General features: G+C 32.9%; 1 protein-coding gene across 10 annotated transcripts in view; it reads left to right on the plus strand.

Annotated features, from left to right (window-relative positions):
• LOC105151373 (Dpr-interacting protein kappa) overlaps positions 1-21,786 on the plus strand; it is a 196,235-nt gene that overhangs the window by 167,295 nt on the left and 7,154 nt on the right. For 9 of the 10 annotated variants that reach the window (XM_087410242.1, XM_087410245.1, XM_087410248.1 and 6 more), the window contains exons 3-10: positions 1,105-1,208; positions 4,447-4,654; positions 4,913-5,068; positions 14,836-14,964; positions 18,828-18,965; positions 19,534-19,698; positions 20,508-20,576; positions 20,938-21,012. In XM_087410242.1, the coding sequence (XP_087266368.1) occupies positions 1,105-1,208; positions 4,447-4,654; positions 4,913-5,068; positions 14,836-14,964; positions 18,828-18,965; positions 19,534-19,698; positions 20,508-20,576; positions 20,938-21,012 (1,044 nt within the window). The remainder of the gene's footprint in view (positions 1-1,104; positions 1,209-4,446; positions 4,655-4,912; positions 5,069-14,835; positions 14,965-18,827; positions 18,966-19,533; positions 19,699-20,507; positions 20,577-20,937; positions 21,013-21,786) is intronic. The other variant, XM_087410244.1, reaches the window with a different exon arrangement.

Consider the following 21,786-nt stretch of genomic DNA (forward strand, 5'->3'; position numbering starts at 1 on the left):
AGATGCATAGTACGGTGCAGAAAGGAACATTTATTAACATGAGTGATGCCAAAGCGCGAATAATCGTTGATGTTATTTCATCTCTTATCCCTTTCATTTTAGAACTTAAATTTTTTTTCTTGGCTTTTCTCATTGGAATTACGCCATGATATAAGTAAAATAATATGTTAGGCTTAGTACACTGAAAAAAATTTTACTAAATTTTAATAAATACTTGTTTAAATAGTACTAACTAAACATTTAGTTACAGTAAAGATTTACTCAATAAAAAATGATATTTAAATCAAATTAATGGTTCTTGTACCAAATATATGTTTAGTAAATATATTTAATTAGTATTATTAAAATAAATTTTATTACAATTTAATACATTTTTTAAATGTATAAAATTGTTTATATGAATCTCTTTAACAAAGTTTTGATTTTTTTTGCGTGATTTCGACTACTGACTCATAAAATAACAATAATTATTCTACAAGATAATTTTAATTTTATAAAAAACAAAGGAAAAAATTATTTATTTTAATAACGTTGGATCTTTTACTACTGTTATTTTATCTCACAATTACGCAATTACTCAACAATGAGTATTAATCGTTTCCCCGCAGAGTAACGCATAAAAATTGTAAATGAATAGGGGAAGCTTATTTTTTAATTAATTTACGCTATAGTCTGTTTTAGAGAAAAATTAAAGCTCGTAATGGCTGAGACAACAGTAATTTCAGAGATTATAATAAATAGATGTCGGTTATACTAACCAAGACTACATTGGTTCGACTCTTCAGGTTACAATATTTTCTATCTCTATCTACACTACGGAGTGCAATTTCGAAAAGGAAAACAAATTACTAATCAGACTTACTTAGCTCAGACGGTCGTTGCAACTTAGGGATCTTAAATTGAATTTCCTCTATGGGGAAATCTCCATATTTCTCGCAAATATACTTGAGTGTCTGAATTTATAATTGTGTACGTTTCATGAAATGTAACAACGTTAAATATTATAAAAATAGAAATGAGTATAGAAAAATAAATATTTTGTTTTCATTGTTATTTTAATGATTTATTTTATTTTGTTCTAAAATGTCTACGTTGGTGTTGCAGATTCCGAATTGCCTCGATTCGCCGAGGAAATCCAAAACGTGACAGTAAGCGTGGGACGTGATGCCTTACTGGCTTGCGTAGTGGATAACCTACGACATTATAAGGTACTTTAAATTAAACTATCTTTATTACTGTTGTATATATGTCAAATGTCATATAGAAGATGGTTAGCTACTCGAATTACCTTTGCTTTAAATTTATTGATTAGAATCGTTTGGAATGATTAATGGAATAACCTTTGATATTATAAGATTACATGGTTTCAAATGAAATTTCTTCTCCGTTTCTATTCCAAGTATGTCGGATTTTATATGAAATAGCGTTATCGTATAATTATTCTTCTCGAGGTGAATTCGAGCCATTGATTGACATATTTAGAAAAATTGAGGTCACATATCTATATCTCTTATAATTGAAAATGTCAGAGCTTTTACAAGCATTTTCTTCTGCATTACTATTTTCTGCTCAACATTGTGCAAAATGAGCACAGATAAGAATGAATATAGAACAAGAGAAATAACTGCTGATACAATTAGATAATAAAAGATGAAAATGTTATACTTTAAAAAGACGTAATTAATGTCTGTGTAAAGAAAACGTTACAATTAAGAAAATTAATATGTTACAACAAATGAGAATTTAATACTACTTATCCAGTACTAATTCTATAGTATATTTGGTTAAAAAGTCTCTCTTTGTATTCCAATATAGAAACTTGAGACGGTTCCGTTTATTTTTTTTTTTTTTTGTATTTTGATGTATATGTGTGCACGTATGTATTTTTATATATTTTTTATGTATGTACATATGTATTTTAATTCTCCATTCTGATTTCTCGTATCATATGGCACATAAAATTATAAATAGAATACTATTCAGAATTCTGACGCGAATTATAGATTGTCTAAAGTGAGCTTAAGAAAACGTTTTCAACATGGTAAATTGCTATTAAGCAAGATTCGAACTTTTCTTGCTTCTGCGCAAGAAACGCTTGCACAAATTAAATGAAGATAGTATCTACTGAAATCCCTACGGCGTTTATGGTCCGTAGACTGCGAATTGGACGGTCCTAGTTTGCGTACCGTTATCAAAGACTTCGCATAATTGCTTCATTTTCCTTCAGTTAATTGAGATGACGTAACAATAGAATACAATTCATTTTGCCGAGTAGCGACAATACTTACCAGAAATAACGCAGTTCGACATAAGCTAATAATACGTTTCTTCTTTCCCGAGATGACGTGATCAGAATCAAATAGAACTTTATAAATTATTCTGTATTTATCGCAAGCTAACTCGTCATGGATTTTAGTGCATCTTGTTAAGCGAGTAAATTAAATTCATACGTTTCCTTTAAGCGCATTTCAGGAATGTGCCTTGGTACATGTAATATAATTTGCAAGATATCCGCCACCCGTCTTTTGAAAATTTAATGAGAGATGAAAGATTTATGTACTCATCGTTCGACGAGCTTTCGTACACTCGGTATTCACTGCACATTCCGAGGAGAAAACATATTTCTCATTCAAAAATTTTCTTTTAACAGCATTTTTATTCTACTATCCATTTATCTTTTTAATCAAAAGGCTTTTATATGAAAAGCGTCAAATGCTTTTCTATTAAAAGCTGAGAAATGTTGAATTTGTAAATTTTTATATCGAAAATATATACCGATTATATATATATTTTTTTTTTCGTTTACAATATAGATAATGTAAATCTTAATCTACATAATAAAGTGTTATTTTTAAAATTATTAATATAAATAATATAAAAACCCTAATAAAACTATAAACTTTTTTAATAATATATATTTATGAATTTTTAATATAAAATTTTTTGTGCTTGTTCTTCCTTTATATTACTTTACAAGAGGAAGCATTTTACTTCGTTTATAAAATATTCTCATTTCAGGATATGAAAATTTCTCAAATATTTCAAATTAATCAGATTTAATTTTAAACTTACTTAGATTATTTAATTTTTTAAATACAAATATAGTTTAATTTCTCACATTTCCGTTGTTAACAATTGCAACAATGTCAAGTTTAAGATAAACTTTCATCCGTTACGTCGATGAGGATGTGTCAGGAGTTGTGTCAAGATGAGTTATTAAAGCAATATTGTAACGAATACTATGAAATATCGTTCGGTATAAGTATGCACACGTGTTTACGCATGTATCACATAGCGTAACCTCACGCCTACACGTATAAATATATAAGAGTCGAGTATATACAGTAGGTGGGAGCTAAAATATTCGCGAGTGAGCTGATCTTTTCTACGAATGATACTCTCCAGTCGTACTACTAGAAACACGAAACATACTTGAGTTGCACTTGCGGTGGAAATTATACTGCTGTAGAATTTGCGAGACTTTGGGCATGTTTTGCATGCTCAAGAAACCTCTTGCCCGTATCGAAAATTCAACGACGAAAGTGTGTGAGAGACAGGTGGTAGTAGGAAGAAGAGTGAGTAGTTCTGAAACCTCCGTCAGTTTCTCGAGATCTATGTAAAGAGGATAAAGAATACTATCTTACCCGATTATTAGTTTAAAAAAGAGAAAGAAACAAATACGATATTTTTTAATAAAATATATAAATTCACTAGAATATGTATTTAAATGTTCACAAACAAAATAGGTACATCATATGTTATGTTCAAGATTTATACAAAATATACTTTAACTGAATCTAACATACATCTAACATAATTTTTAGAAAGAGAGACAATATTATACAAAAATAAATATGCTTTCTATTTAAAATATAATTTATTTAATTTATAATTTACTGTTTGATACCACTCTCGATGTGGCATATCCGAGGTTTCTTTTATTTTGCTATGCTACAACTTTTTAATTAATGAAAGTACATATGTCTATCTATTGTAATATTCCTTGATGTCTAATATTCGAATTTAAAAAAAAATTATTATATGTTCATTTTTATAAGATATTTTTTAGTATCCAGTGGGTAGATGTGATACAAGGAATGACATCAATTAATTAAATAATGTTTTTAACTATTTATTATTTAATATTACTACGATTAATTTTATGTTTTGTGTATTTTATAATTAAGTAAAACAGGGATAGGAAAAGTTGAAGATATACAGGGTTGGCCATATTCGACGGAAAGATGTTTTTTTTTTCAATCATGGGAAAGAGATGTTAGATCGAGTAACGACGTTTCCCATGATTGAAAAAAAAACATCTTTCCGTCGAATATGGCCAACCCTGTACATATCGAAAGGTATTTTCATAATTAAGCAGGCAAAGTGGAGATATGTATAAAGTTAAAGAGAGTTTAAGAGAGATATATGTTCTACCGTTTGTTTTAGGTGGCATGGGTGCGCGTCGACACGCAAACTATACTGTCGATTCATCAGAACGTAATTACCCAGAATCCCCGAATCACGTTATCGTATAATGATCACCGTTCGTGGTATCTTCATATAAAGGAAGTTCAAGAAGTTGATCGCGGATGGTACATGTGCCAGGTGAATACGGATCCAATGAAGAGTCGTCAAGGTTACGTACAAGTTGTAGGTAAGCAGTTTTATGTACAAAATGCATATGTTTCTTATTTATATTTAAAATTATTTATAAATTATAGTCTTCCAAAAAATTATTTATCAACATATTTTTCTATTAATATATTATTTAATAACTCAAATAAATGTGTGTATATGTGTGTGTGTGTGTGTGTGTTTGTGTGTATGATGTGATCGCAAGTCTGTAAAAAATTCAAATTCATGTAAATGTGACTAACATGAAAGTAAAATTTTTTTAACGTTTGTGTTACAGTACCTCCGTCAATTATTACCAAAGAGACCAGCACTGACATGGTGGTCCGCGAAGCTTCCAATGTGACATTGACGTGCAAAGCGACCGGGTATCCGGAGCCTTACGTCATGTGGCGACGGGAGGATGGTCAGAACATAAATTATAATGGCGAGAGTGGTAAGTCATAATTAATTCGTCATGATTATTAGGAATAGACAATTGAATAGAGACGATGGATTCAGAGCTTAATGCCAAATAGGATAGTTATTTTAAAATGCTGTCGAGAGATGTATGTCGATCGATAGTCATTATCGCAAATGTTAATTTTACTATTTTTAGATTGATCAATCCTAGTATGATATTTTTGTTTAAATTTATATTTTTATCATACTTGTGAATTAATTACAAAGTTACATCTGCGATCAGTGATGACATATTTGTTTACCGAGTGCTTAATTTGAAATATTTAAAAAGTACTTTTAATTTTAAGTCACTTTTAAATAGCACAATGTATCTCAATATTCTGTTATTTAATTCAAATTTTAAAGATGGAATTTTAATACTTCCTAAGTGTAATATTTATTTAAAATTTACAAATTTCGATCTGATCATTTAAATATGATTAATATTAATTTTAAAATTATACTTTATATTTTTGTAGATATAATTAGATAAAAGAAATGATAAATAAAACAAATATATATGTATACGTATAAACATAATGAAAATGAACTCTCGAAAACAACACGTTCGCCATTATATAATATCATGATAATATAATTAAATATATCATAATGTGGAAAATTTAATAAATTTTCCGATATCGAATTGTATTATATATTTACATCAGCGATTATCACTAATTAAATCCGTTTTTAAACATAATCACTCTTCTTTCTTATTATATGAATAATACAATTTTGTGAGCAAATATAATACAATGATATATAGAGCTACGTCTCTAAGTTAGTATCATCCATCCCGCTAACGGATGCTGTGCTTTAACGATTAATTATTCCTCTCCTAGTCCAACATCAAAATTCGGTTGAGCCATGGCCAGAACGCAATTATTCAGGTGCGCGCGGTATAACCACTGTATCGCCAAACTGTACTGTAATGTGTCCAAAAGTGCAGTTCACAGCTAGTTCGGAGTTGAGGTCGATAACATTGAGATATGGATATGCTATCCGGTAAAATTTCTTCAATTTCTACGTGAAAAGTTACCTTGCTAAACTTTTTTATTTCGTATTGAGTTGCTCAGAATGTCGTTTTGTCCTTTCTCTACATTTTAGTAAACCGAATAGGTTTATGGCGATAGTAAAATGATATTTACATATTCAACGTAGTTCTATAAAAATATAATTTTAGATGTTACAAAAAATTATTTCTTCAAACTAATTATTAATTCAAACTAATTACAATTGTACTTACAATTAGTATAAATAACTAAATTACATATTTATTCATTGAATTAGTATTCGTTATGGAAGATTAACAATTATCAAATTTCATTATAAATAACGGATTGATGAGCGCATCTGTGGCGTCCTTGTCATTCCATCATGGATGAAAATAACCATACGATATAAGAACACGTCTACTTCCTTGAATCCGTCTCGATCAATGCTAATTACCCTCTTAATTACTAATTATGACTAGACTAAAAAGTACAAGTCAGTCTGTCGGTCGGGATGGATATTCACGGAAAGGCGAGACGTCAAACCGTCTGTAGATTCCAGAGGGTTTCCTCAATAAAGGATAAAGGTCGGATTTAATTTCTGCGCGCTAATTTAAATTTTCATTGCCTTCCAAGCATACGCCGAGTGCCGACGCTCAGAGGATCGTCAGATCGTAAACCACTACTCCATACTAAGCCGGCCGTATAAACTGATACTGATAAATATGGATGTCGCGCGTTCTGATATGGAAAAATAGTCGATTACGTAGCGTGATTTACTGATTATCCGCTGTCGAAGTGGTGCCCGATTTATTGTGTGTTAATAAGATAAATAAATTGAAAAGTTCTTATATTAAAATAAAAATAAGACAAAGTTGTTAATAAATGTTTTTATTTGCATGTTATTTTATCTTCATTTTTATTCACAGTTGTTTATATACATGACATTTTATTTTGCGTTATTTTCACAATTGTTTTGTAAAAAGAACGATAATTAAAATAATAACTTTAAAAATTCTTATGATACAAAGCAATATATAAAAATTCTTTTGAAATATTTTTCCATCGTAATTACACCCAATTTAACTGTTATTTGAAAGTTTTTTAATATATTACAAATATATTCTTTTCCGTAATCTATTAAAATGTGTTCGAGAAATAACGTTAAAATAAATTAATCTGATAATTAGAAAATAAAGATGAAGAAAATATGAGCTATATATTTTGAATTGCGTCTTTATTAGTATATAATAATTAATTCGTATTTTTTTTAATTATAGAGAAGGTAAGATATAATTGTATAAACATAGTATTGTTTCAAATGTTATTAATGAATTTATCAGTTTCTAAAACAGTAGTTTTTTAATAAAAACTCGTGCATCTAAATATTGTTTATTAATACGCAAATGCAAATGTTTATTAATATGCAAATGTTTATTAATATGCAATATCGCGATGCGTTACATCGAAAAAAATTTCTCATCTCGCGTTGTTTAGATGTTATTATATAATACATTTGAAAATAATTAATTTTATTGTAAATGGAAGGTAGTCATTGAAGGTGAAAGTTATTAGAAAAAGTGAAAGGTACTAGAAAAATCCGATAATGTAAAGAAAAAAAATATTATTAATGATGTAAATGTTGCTTTAATTATACGTATTATATTATATTTAAATATGTATTATACTATACTTTGTCCGTATTATTATTTAAAATGGGATAACGCGCATTCGTAACAAATATTTATTGCTTTGAAAATGTACGTTGAGAAGAACTTAAAATGATAGCTGAAGTTATAAGATGACATTTCATAACATTACTACGTAAAGAGGAAATAAACTTTTATGTTCGCGCACAGCACATGGGCGTTGAGGGTTAACACCTTTTAGAAGCTATGAATATTTTATTTATATCGAGCTATTATCCATACTTCATCCATTTACACAAACTGTTTCTTTTCCAAAAACGTTTATTCATATTTTTTTTAATTCTTTTACTTTCTCTTAAAAAATTCAGTATTTGAATCCTGCAGAGAATAGAGAAGCAATAAGTTATAAGTATTCTAAGCTCTCGTTAAAAACTTTCTGATATTTATTAAATTTTTAATAAAATTTTAATTTTATTTTACGATTCCTTAAATAATTTTCTGAGATTACAGACTCAAGCAGTTCTGTATAATAATAAAACGTAAAATTTTTTAATCAATTATGACATACTTGATATTATCGAAAAAATTAAATGTTATAAAAGTATAAAGTTTTTCCAATTTAAAAAATGAAATTATCTTTTAATTCCTTTAATATCCTTTAGATAGAGATCCGTTATTATTGCATCTCTAATTAAGGATTTGTGAAGTTGCCAGGTATCGATAGGTGATCGATATTAGTCGACGCACAGAGATGCTTTCCAGCAAACCGACGATTCATCATTCGAGATGAGCGTCAGATTATCCGTGTAATTGGACGAAATATCGCGCTGTGAATATGGTTCGCGTTCGAGCCGTACGACCGTGTTACTAACTGATGTGTTGGCCTCTGGGGCACGAGGGACGGGCTAACGCCATTACTTCCCGCCTGATAGCCTCCAGACACCTACCAACCCTCCGAGAAAGTATAGATGGTTGCCGGCTTTTCTTGCTTCTTCTTGAACCGAAGGTATACCCCATCCGCGCGCAGTCTACCCTTTCGCCCACCTCGGGGCGAGTAACCGAAAAAGAATGGCTGAGAGAGATGAGAAAGCAAATCGAATTTAGCAAAACTATCGCGCGTCGAGGTGCTGCCGTCGTTGAACGTGATGGTAGTAGTGGTGCGAGGCACCTGCAGGTACAAGGGAGATTTACCTCCGGCGGACAGGTACCGGAACTGATCGTGCGGAAGGGCGATGGCGAGAACGCGAGAGAAAAGATAAAAGAAAGAGACGCGGGTGGGAAATTAGAGCACAGGCGAGTGCGGGGGTAGTCATGAGGAACAAAATAAACGACGAAGACGGCGGAAACGAATCGTCGCGCCGCTCGTGCCTTTAATACGATCGTTCATAAGAGCGATAACGCGCCGCAATTCAGTGACGTTCTACGGATGTCGTGGCCGAGGGGCTGAGGGGTGAATTGGAATCGGATGCAATGGCCGAGTTGAAGGAGTAGGGGGGCTATATTCCGACAAAGCCCGATATCAGAGGTTTACCTGCGCGCACGAACGAAAATTCACCTTGCCTCCATAGTTATGGAAACGCGTATACGTCGACACTCGTCGATGCCGTATCGCGCGCTTCGTGCTCGGGAAACGCGATTGGCTTCTTCCACCTTTTCGAGATGTACCGCCTGGTCACTACCCGTCCATCGTGCGTCCTCGTGTGCGCTACTCCATTCCCATCAACGCTAGTCGGGTGGACAGATCCAGTCTTTTCTCTCTCTCTATCTTTCTCGACACGAGAAAGAACGACTCTAAACTCATTCGGACGCGTATGTGTAACAGACGTGTACATACCGCGCGAACCATCCACTCGACTGTACACATCTACACGATTATCGTGGATCAATGTAGCTGCGCGCCTGTGATTATGTGTGTACTCACGAATCCTTGCACATATGTACTGTTCACCGACCGTTAAATGTACATACATGTGAAGTCATGGACGTGCGCGTACGCCTCCTCCTCGCTCACCTGTTTATATCTACCGCAAGAAGCGAAGGTAGATAGCGAGAAAGCGAGAGACACATATACCACGAGTATTTCCGTCACCGATACTCTCACGAGTCCTGGCAAGATCTCCCCGTTAATGCGACCACGGCTTGTCGACGCGAGGCCGACATAACGCGATGCGACTGGAAAATCGAAACCGACAACGAGCTGAGTTTCCCGCCGCGCCGGTGTACCAGGGAGACGAACGTACAGGAGAATAGGAGCCGATGTGCATCGGGTATAAAGCACGGCGCAAAGTCGGCTATACCTCGCACTCATTTTACGCTTACACACCCAACGCTCGCCCAGTTCTGCGCCAGGGAGAACACACGTACACATAACCAGCTCGAACCGGTATCGAACGCCCTGATGTCTGTGGTACGCCAATGCTTGCGGTGAAGAGGCACGTTACGTTTTCTCGTTACCGTTTGAGGTTCCTTTGTGCCTTCCAAACCGCTGGTAAAGTCAGCGTTCAGCACGGAGTCAATATTATCTGAGAAATTTCTCGCTGGAAACTGGAATATAATAGCCCCGTCTTTCATCCGCTTTACGCAATGCTGCACTGCAAACGTAATTTGTCTTTCAAACCTCGTGACGTCAAGCGTCTATGACAATCGATGATGCCCCCTGAATCCGTACTGTAGTAACGAGCGATTTTATTTCATTTCATTTCTCATTGTCCACATTTGTCGCAAGTATTTACGCAATTTGTTTGGAATCTGTGGACATTTTTATGTTTTTTCATGCATAAAGCTTATACAAATAGCTACTGGAAAATGTGACCAAATGTTTTTAATTCTTACACACACCATTTGTTTAACATACCATTTGTGTGTGCGTGCATGTGTATTCATATATGTATACGTATGATTGTTAGCTATTCAAGTATTCCGCGTTTGCATATTGAAAATTTCAGGTTATTTAAATGGAATGAGCTTTCTTTTTCCTTTTTTACATCAAAATAGCGAATTAGATAGAATAAAATTATATTTTATTTTAATTATTTTACAGAATAGAAAATGCGCGAGTGACGTAAATTTGAAAGATAAAAATATTGAATGCCATGTTTGCTTTTTCAATATTTTATATAACTTATATAATTGCGCTATTTGTCATAGTCATCATTATTAATGTGTCTGTGAAAATATTTTCACTACCGGTGCAATAAATACATAAGAATCACTTACGTACGTCTGGTCTAACATTCGCGGATACATTAGCAGCAATAATCGTTGGCCGAGGATTTCGCTTGAAAATGAATGTACCTGGGTTATCTCACGGTTATAACGCGAAAAAGAGCACTTAAGGCTACGAGAGAAAGGGGGATGGGATGAAATATCTGCGACCCATCCTTCGCTTATGGGGCGGAATACATCACGTACTAATTCCCAAATAGGTGGCCAACCCTCCACTTCGTCTTCGAGTAAGCTGTTCGCTTATTTTTACACCGCCGAGAATACGTCGCGGAAAACGTTATGCAAAGCACGGCCCGGCATCGATGTGAATGAACGCAAATTTATTTCAGGGTACTTTCACGCGCGCACTGCTTCTCTTTACACACATTTGCCGCTTAAATCCGACGACGGATGAGCCACGAAAGATTTCACGTCATTCGCAGACGCGCAATGTCCCGTGAAAATTTCGAAACATTTTCACCGGTACGAGCGCAACGCGAAACTTTATCAAGTCCGACGATTGGGAGCCAATTTTGCCGAAGTTTAATAACGTTATAGCTCGAGCACTGATCTTTCTAGGTCGACGCAGGCAATATCACGTAGTATTATAGACACGTACATCAAGTACATGTCTATAACTTTAATATATGAACGTAATATTCACGTAATATGTACATATCTGGGCGCGGTAGATGTCTCTCTCATTGCATTCTGTATTATATGTACGTTAGACAAATATTTTATTCCTGTTACATAGCGATGAAGAATTTAATTTATTCTGTTTTATTTTCCTGGCAATCCTCACATTTTACAACATTTTAAACGTATTATTCTCTTTATATTATTTCGACAAATAGACAAAGTGGAAGTGTAGGTTAAAAATGCACACAGATGCATACACAGTGAAGAACATGGAAAAACTCCACAAATAGAAGATATGAAGACAATTAGAAGAGAATTACAAGTTGATGATAATTTTATTAATGGCGTTATTCATAATGTAATATGACATGACAATGCGTGAGTTCACGCGATATGATAATAACGCATAGTTTAATCTTAACTGGCATAGATCGTTGTCCTACCGTGAAATAATCAGATCGCTGGCAATTAAATTGAGTTACCCCGATCGAGGAGGAATAATAAAATTTAGGCGTGTCCGAAAATAATAATTGTTCGCGTTCTCTTTTGTTTGTGCCTGCCGCGGCACGTCCGCTGTGAAATTTCGCTCGACCGGACCATATTGCGGTTTCCCATTAAGCCGAAAGTTTTAAAGGTTTCCGCTAAACCGGTAAGCGAGTAGTTCCGACACAAGACCTGCGGGACTACTTGATTAAAACCCCCTGAAAGTGCGACCCGCCGGGCAGAATCTCCCCGGCACTCTGCATTGTTTATGGAACAATAGATAGGTTTGCCGCGCAGCTTGTAGCACGGGGTTGGCTACCAAGGATTCAGCACTCTCTCGCATCCTACTGCTGGCCGGGTAACAACTTTATCCCTTTCACCGCTTTCATTGCTGTACATGTATATATGTTGCGTTCCCTTGCAACAGCAAAATCTTCAGCTGTGATGTGCGGCGTAATTTAATGGAATTTTTATTTCATTCAACGTGAATTTTATTGTTAAAGCACATGAAAATGCGTAAACATGTAAAGATGATAACTACGCGATAATATAAGTGCACGTATTTTATACATTTTATGTTGCAAATATTATCATATTTACTGATTTAAAAAACATCATCGATTTTTGTATTACAATGCCTTATATTATTAACCCCTTCAGACTTCTCTGTAATGTGCATCAAATTTAAAGACATTAATAATATAATAGACAGTAATAATATAATATTGCAAAAATAGTCCAAATTTTGAAAAAAAATTAATTTTTTAGTAAGAATTATTTATTTATTTATTTATTAAAATGTCCCTAAACTGAATTGAAAAAGAAATTAACATGTGTTCATTAAAATCAAGTTTAAAAGAGTTAAATCATAATGAAATTACGTAAGGATAAAAAATTATATAAAAATAAAGTCTTCTTAAACATGGATCAAAGTGCGTGATACCTTTAAGAGCATCACACATAACTTGTAACACCTTGTGTATTTTTACAACGCTTTATTGCTTCTACGCAGTTCGGTCAAATGGACGTAAAGTTTCTCGCGTCTCACGATGCTTTCAACTTTATTGCAGGAAAAAGTTTAAATAGGTTTTCCATCGCGCTATATATTCCTTTTGCATTTTCTTGAAATGTCACTTTAAACTAAATAGCAACGAGAAAAAGCACACCAACTTGTTTTCGCGTGAATTGTTCCCTTTTAAATATAAGCACTGAAAAAAAGATTGGTTGCTGCAACAATTTAGATAGTAAAATATGGCATAGCATTTTTATATGGCAGCAACAACCAGTTTGGTTGTAGCAGCAAATTTTAGTTGCGTTAGCCTAGCGAAATCATATACTGACATTGTGGATAGGCTAACACAACTAAAAATTTGCTGCTACAATCAAAAACTGATTGCAACCATATAAAAATGCTATGCCATATTTTACTATCTAAATTGTTGCAGCAACCAATCTTTTCTTTCAGTGAGCAATATACTAACAAAAACAGGTAATAAATAATAGTAGTTCGAAAAAACTTTTTTGTAAAATAGTTAAATAGAAATTTAATTACACCACAAATTAATAAATTTCACATTTGTCCCAATTCTTTTGACTAATTATTACATATTACGTGAATCATTTGCATTTTAAATTGTATGGTATAACGTATAGTATAATATTACTTATATAATATGTGTGATAGGAAATGAGATTCAATCGATGCGATCAAAATACTATATGCTAAACATTCGTTGAATATATAATTTCTATATCCAGATAAAATACGCATGCCATGTGCAATCTATTAAGTGACGACAGCGAGGTAACGCATAGATCATTCCATCAAATACAGCAGTTTTTCCGTTAATATGACGATTTATTTTACACCGTTTTCTGGTTTGATATGCACACAAGTAATGCGTTATCAATGTAATCGCTCTTAAAATGAGGATAAATTATATAGAATCAAAATTTATAATGTGCATACGATAAGAAGTATTTGATTTTTGAAATATTCTGAAGATTTATTATCCAATAATATTTAATTATGTACCTGTTTCGTTTTCGCGCGTCGGGAATTATTACTATTGAGATCTGTAATCGAATAGAATCGGTGGCAATAATGCGATTATCGGCACGCGATTGTCTTTAATGCTAAGCAGCTCTCTTTTGACGGAGTACAGACATAATTCTCCTTTACAGAGTTTAATCTATCTCCTATCTTTGCTTTATGTCATCTGCGCCAGTCATATCAACCAACATGCCAGAAATGAATGCAGCGTAGATGCAAATAGCTCTCTAGCAAGGCGCAAAGTGCTCTTTGTCACACAACATGCAATAAAAGTTTCGACGCATATGCGCATCGCGTGCTTTCAGCGGCCTGCGCTCCGATAAATGTTGCCTTCTTTGTCGACATTATGGATATCAATACGTTTCGGAATAATACTGATATTATCATGATACACTTCGCTTATTAATTCGTGAGAAAAATTACAACCACGGCGAGCTGCGTTTGCCAAATTGTATTACACGTTATACAATAATTATTTTGGGCGGAATATGATACGAGAGGATTTTTCAGCGATTTGCTATCTACAATGCAAACACGTTTTAATTAAAAAGTATCGTTTAATTAAAAATTCGATTATTAATTAATTGCTTATAGGTTTTATATTATAGTTTACAACAATTGTATTTTTTAACTTTTATGCAATAAACATTGAAAATACCAGAAGAATATATTAAATGCGTTTTCCTAAAGCTTTTGCAGTTTACATATTAATATATGTGAACATTTTATGTTCCAGTGAATGTCGTGGATGGCGAAGTGCTGCATATCGTGAAGATAAGCCGTCTTCACATGGGAGCTTATTTATGCATAGCTTCAAACGGCGTTCCGCCATCGGTGAGCAAGCGCGTCTCGCTACGTGTGCAATGTAAGTTACTAATTTTCTCACAAAGAATTTCCATTATGCACATAAACATTCCTTGAAATTTATGAATTTACTGTACATAAATGTAATAACAATGGATACAGTTCTTAATAAAGGAATTGTATCCATGCATTGATACAATTTTTAAAAAAAAAGAAAAAAGAAAAAAAAGGAAAAAAAAAAGAAAATAATATCGAACGATTTTCCGTACAATTTAATATTTATTTATAAATACCGATAGGAGAAACATTTCAAAATATTCGTAAAGCTATGGATCCGTGCCCATCCATGCCCATTAACGTAACGAATTCAGATAAAACCAATAGTTCGCAAAGGCAGCGATTTTAATATTGATTTCTCTGATTGAAAAAGTTTGTAGGAATTATTTTCCACAGCGTGAGTATCTCGAAACTGAACCAATCGAAACTTCGCGAGATCGTGTCGAACATAAATTAAAATGTCTATGTATGAATGAGTACATACTTTCAATGTTTTATATTTTTACTTTTAATGTTTTGTTTTTTTTTTATATTAAATTATTGATAAATTGTATAGATATATATACATATGTTTAATTAAATATTTTAAAAATTAGAATTAGAATAATATACTTTTTCTTAATTTATATTTTTTATAGCTCTTTAAAATTAATTAATCTATCTATGAAAAATAATTTTATCTAACTTTTGAAAATGTTTCTATAACACACACACACACACATTTATATACAATTTTCACGTAATTCTATTTATTTTGCTATATTTACAGTATTAGTGTCAATATCGGATATACATATTTTTAGGGATTTATTTAGTATAGATAGTATAGATAGTATTATATTGATTTTGCATCAATATCATACTATTGAGTACTGGATTTGGCGCATACACTATTGATTTCTCCGTGTATCTATATGCCATTAGCGAAAACTACGATGTCATCGTAATACTGTGCACTTTGGTATTATGATAAGAGTAGGATAAAACTTGGGAAGGAGCGACTATTGTCGCATAAGGATACCGGCGTATTTTTCTGTACAAGAAAAGATGATAAGAAAGGATGATGGAGAGAATCCAGTTTTTATCATACCTCTCCGATTGCGAGGCGCGCGTAACTTGGTAAATGCTGGTCGCTGGAAGCAGTAAAGCACGATGTCGGATATATTATACTTTTAATGAACTCGACGTGGTTCATAAACGTTAGAAATGAAATAAAGCCACTACTTTTCTTTGATATATGAACTACGCTAATATCGCTGCTTGCGAACTAGTTTTTATTAATCTCTCGACGTTACACCAACTGCATGCTGTGTATAATTTCAAACAAGTCTTGTAGCATTATAAATACCTTATAGTATTTTATATTCTCTATCGTACGATTTGGCATAACATTATAATTTATGACGTATTATTTCACATGGAAGCTATATTTTTGAGAATAATTTTCTTGCAAAAAATACAAATTTTTTAATATTGGTTAAAAATGTTTATGTAAAATAGATACATATACGAAAAATTTGTAATTTGAGTCACTTATTAATACATCGTATAATTTATGAATAATAGTGTAATGCGTTATAAATTGGAGAGAAAATATCGATAACTATAAAAGATATGCATTTTATTAATATATACATTTATTAATATAGGAGCGAGATGACAGGACCAATCTTATTTGACGAATACAGCTACAATTTGTTGAAGAATAGCTGTTCTTCATCCGTAGAAGCATTCTCGCGCGATGCGCTATACATTAGGTCGGTTTTCAACGTCTCATTTAGCCACCAATTTATGGGTGGCTACTTGACCCAGATATGGTCGATATACGTCCGTTCCTCCCGGTGAACCTATTTCAACCGTCGCCCATCTACCGACATTTCTTGGATTCCATTTAGTTTAGGGTGCGAAACGCGTCCCTGCGCCATCTTTTCTGACACATTAGTTCCTTACTTCTACGTTTTCTTTTCGCGGGCGAACACAAATATTAATAATCGTCCAAGAAATTCAAGCCTCAAACGGCGATTTCGTACGAGGATCACGAATTGCGTCAACTACTTTGGCCACTTACACGCGACCCCAGGCGCGGCATAGTATTTTTCTTTCGGATTTCTCGGGAATATTATATGGCATATTGTAGTATATTCTCTCGGATGTTGATTTGCTGACGGTGCGTGAGGCATGATAAACGCACAAGTATTATTAACTCATGGCGTGAATTAATAACAGTCGTGTATCTCTCTCACAGAAATATATCGTCTAACAAGTTTTTCAGTGACTTTATCTTTTTAGTAGAGATACTTTTTTTGCAATAGATTGTGTGCAATTATAACACAATTTATACGAAGATTTATAAAGATTGAGATCGTTTCAGGGATAGTTAATTTTAAAAGAAAATAATGTTTTAAGATTTTATATCGGGAAAAATTGAAATCTGAAGCTAATGTAAATTATTCGGATATATAGAGATATTAAGATAATATGTACTTTATCTTTACTGGATGAGTGTTCTTGATTCAATATTTATAAATGTTAAACGTTACAGTCTTACGATCAAATTTTTAAACACTTGAGTGAAAGATTTAGTAAACAAAAAATATATTTTTAAATTATGTTGAATAATATATATGAAATTGTAGTTTCGTTTCTGTCAACGGATTTATTGATAGCTCAGTAGGATAGTTTGAAAGGGAAATAGGTGAAAAAATTCTGCAGCTATGTTGAAAATGCACCTCTACTAGTAAATCGCGATTTACGTCCGTCTGTAAAAGATGAAACTATGACACGATCCTATCCCTACATCGAGATATCAGTATCGATCGAAAAAGAACAGTCGTACATTTATGGTACACCAGATACATCAAATATCAATTGAATTTTTATATAAAATATTATATTTTCTTTAAAATTCTTAAAATACTACAAGTATTTATAATAATCCGCAATAAACATGAATCTTGGCTAACAGTATAAACTGGATAAATTTAATAAAAATATATGGATTTCTTGCAAGAGAATTTCATAATAAACAATTTTATCAGCTTGTAAAAGAGATTTTTTTTTTATAAGAAATTTGTAAAATGTAATTTGCGTATTTTAAAATGAATGGTTGATAATATTTATAAATTCGCAGTTAAAACAAATCGATAGAAATATTTCCCTGAAACGTCTCATTAAAATACTGAATAAAATTGAAATAAATACACAGAAAGAAGAACTTTTTTATGTCGTAAATTTTTTGTTTCTTTAGTAGAAAATTTCTTGATGAAACCAACGTGTAGTTTGCATTGCATGCAACGGCATGCAATCGTTTATTTTTGGATAGTGCTTTTACATCGTGACAACCTCCAAAGCAAAGATGAGCATATGTGCAATTGCATGTAATACTGCGCGCGTTGCCGTGTTTTTTTGCAAGGTTCAACTGAATTTTCGGACGTTAAAACCGGCTTGTAACTTAGAGAAGAAAAGAAAATTCTGAATACATATTTGTATAAGCTTACTACATTGTTTTTAATGAGTTCTCCGATTAGCATTTAACAAACATCAGACTGCTAGAATTGGTCTGATCTCAAGCAAGATAATTATATCCGCTGGCTACTTGTAGTATTGTGCTGCATTTGTATTTTACAAAAATATACATACTAAATATAAAATTATATAGAACATACATACACACACATGACAAGCTTCATGAATATCGTTAGTTAATTCAGTTGTTATAATCAATTTAAACTCTGAAATATTTTCACATTTCCCATAATTACTTTTGTCTTACATATTAATGCAAATTTATTCATTGCGTCCCATCGTTCCTAGCAACTGGAAAGTATATATACATAATTCATGATGAATATCATTTCTGTGTTACAGTTCCACCCATGCTTTCTATACCAAATCAGTTGGAAGGAGCGTATATTGGACAAGACGTTACCCTCGAGTGTCATACTGAAGCTTACCCGAACTCGATAAATTATTGGACAACCGAACGCGGCGACATGATAGTCTCTGGTAATTTTAAGAATCCGAATGCACACATTCCCTACAATCATTGCATGTCTGATAAAGAACTTTGAAATATCTATTTAGAATTCCAGTGAAAAGAAATAACATTTCAGTTTTTTAAAAATATTACTGTTGTTTGATTGCATATTTGTTACAAAAATCACTATGCAATTTGAAGGAAGAATATCAAAACTGATAAGAACAATATTATTGAATATTCTAGTCTTCGTTTACTTATTTAAGATTGTATAAATAAATAAAATAAAATTGCACATAAATAAAAATTGATACTAATTACAACAGTCTAATAAATGAAAATCAAATATCAATTTTATTTAAAAAAATGACTCAAAAATTTAAAAGTTTTGTTTGATATTTAAAAATTTTGTTTACGCACTGAACAAGCATGAAAATTATAAATACATAAACAAATGGTTATTAGAAGTTTTCAACGTATATAAATGAACAATCCTCCATGTAGACTGTATGATATTTAAAATTATCCTCTTATCTCTCACGATTTCACAATTCTATTTTTAAATGGAAGCCGGAGAACCTGGTTTTATTTGCACAGGCAATTCTGTTTCAGGCGACAAGTACGATGCGGTAGCCACCGACAGTGGTTACAACAGGTACATGATACTGAAGATAAGGAATGTCGGTCCGAAAGATTTTGGTTCGTATAAATGCATCGCACAAAATTCTCTTGGCGGAACGGATGGTGTCATCAAGTTAGATGGTAAGTCGTATCACGATGATAATAAGGATATCAATACATATCGAATGCGATATAAGTAAAAAATTCGATAAAGATATATCCTCGCACAGAGTAAAAAACGTTTAACATCGTGCATTGAAAAATATTGAGCAAAGTGATATCAAGTTATGGTCTATTTAAGATCGATTATTTGAAAATCGACGTCTGCGCGCTAATGGTGAAATAATTAGTTTCCAATAGTAAGTTACTTAAAGATATTTGAGTCTTCGCCGTTAACGAGCAATAGACGAGATTAAGTACACTTCTCTTACGAGCATTAATCATAATAATTGCTCATTAAATTTGTATTTAACATAATTATCAGATATAATGCAATCATCAAAAAAGCACAGAGAGAGTCTTCTTAAAAATATTATATTACTAAATACAAACTGATATATCAACTTGTGCGAATTAATAAAGATTTCAATTTCGAATAATACACAAAAGCAAAGTGGAGCATGATAGGACGCGGAAGTTCGTGAGGTTTCATAGTGAAACTCCTTGAGATGTGTTGTTTTCTTGACAACGTTAATAGTAGACTAGAAAGGGAAGTTTTGTTTAGTTTAACCGACGACCCACGCGAAAACAATTGTAGACCGCTTCAACGTGTCTCAGCATCATGGACTTGTGAAGAGTAATCGTAAAATCTAACAAACTTCTACGTCGTAATGATACTTGACTTATTTGTGTATATCTTCAGTATCATCTATTATTTTGAATGCAATTCTATACATTCCTGAGCGCTCGAATTTAATATTAAAGTATACCACTTAATTACTTTAACGCAGAAATCCCAGCCCCGTCGACAACAACTACAACACAGCAGCCATACGATGCAACGTCAGCGCACAAGAATGGTAACTAAATTTATTTAAATATTGATATCGTTCCTCAAGTTTATGTCTATATCAGTTATATCTATCTCAGTTATATTTGTTATACATACGATAAGTATGTAGGACAGCTATAGAAAAGATACGTCGTGATCTAAATTGAGCGGTAAGGTAATGCAGTATTATCTTAAACCGCCGGAAGCGTTTAATATGGATTTCGAAATAGGTAGAAATAATATTTTAACTTAGGATCGAGCGAAGCCTCTGAGAGAGAAATCCGGCATTCATTTATTTCTCGATTCTTAAGTAAAACCATCAACTCCTCGTTCGCAACAGCCTACCGTAGAGCACCAATGTAAAACCGCCTTTGTGTAATGCATTTTAGGTAGAAACAGTAACAAGAAATCACGACAAAATCAACGACCTTTCGACTACGAGGTCGAGGAATGGCGAAATCCAGGTCAGTAAATATCTATTTTAACACGCTCCGCGTAGAGCCCAGGCATTTCCCATGACGATACACGTTCCGTCCGAACCGCCATGTCGTTCGAGTAATTAGTGTAATTAAAACCTCGTCAACGATCTACGATCGAGGGGAAGGGAGGGAAGGGAGAAGGGAGAGCCTAAGAGAGAAAATCCATTAAATTGGCAATGCTCTGTGATCCACTTTATCCGCGAGCGAATTACTTCGTCGCGTTACTCGGCCCTCTTTATTGACTGGGAAGGATTCTGCGGTCATTCCTTCGCTGTCGTAAAATCTAAGTGAGAATATAGGAGTACGTTAACTGGCTGTTTGCTTGCTCATTGAGCAATCAATAATTGTGATATTTTTTTGCGTACTATAACTAAAATGACTGAAAGTTAAAAAGTTTTAATTAAACTTTTTTTCAACATTCATTAGGAAAAAACACACAATATTGAACGGTATTTCCTATTTCGGATTCACATTGAGTCTAGTTAATATTTAATACATTTATTGAAAAATATCGAATAATTACTATTATTTTTTTTTTATAAAGTAAGTGTTCTTTAAAATAACACTATACTTGTATCATTATAACTTTATACATACAAAATTGTTGTATATACTGTGCTCCACTACCAATGCTCTTGTATTGATCAGGTTAAGCTACAAGGGATTACAAGATGTCTGTTGAAACATTTTCACGTAAATCCTTTGTACAAGTTTACTATCCCCAGATTTCGAAATTCGACCACAGTATAATAGTCAATG

The sequence above is a fragment of the Acromyrmex echinatior genome, chromosome 10 (genome assembly GCF_024713525.1).
Source record: "Acromyrmex echinatior isolate Ae372 chromosome 10, ASM2471352v2, whole genome shotgun sequence".
In the NCBI taxonomy this organism is placed as follows: Eukaryota; Metazoa; Arthropoda; class Insecta; order Hymenoptera; family Formicidae; genus Acromyrmex; species Acromyrmex echinatior.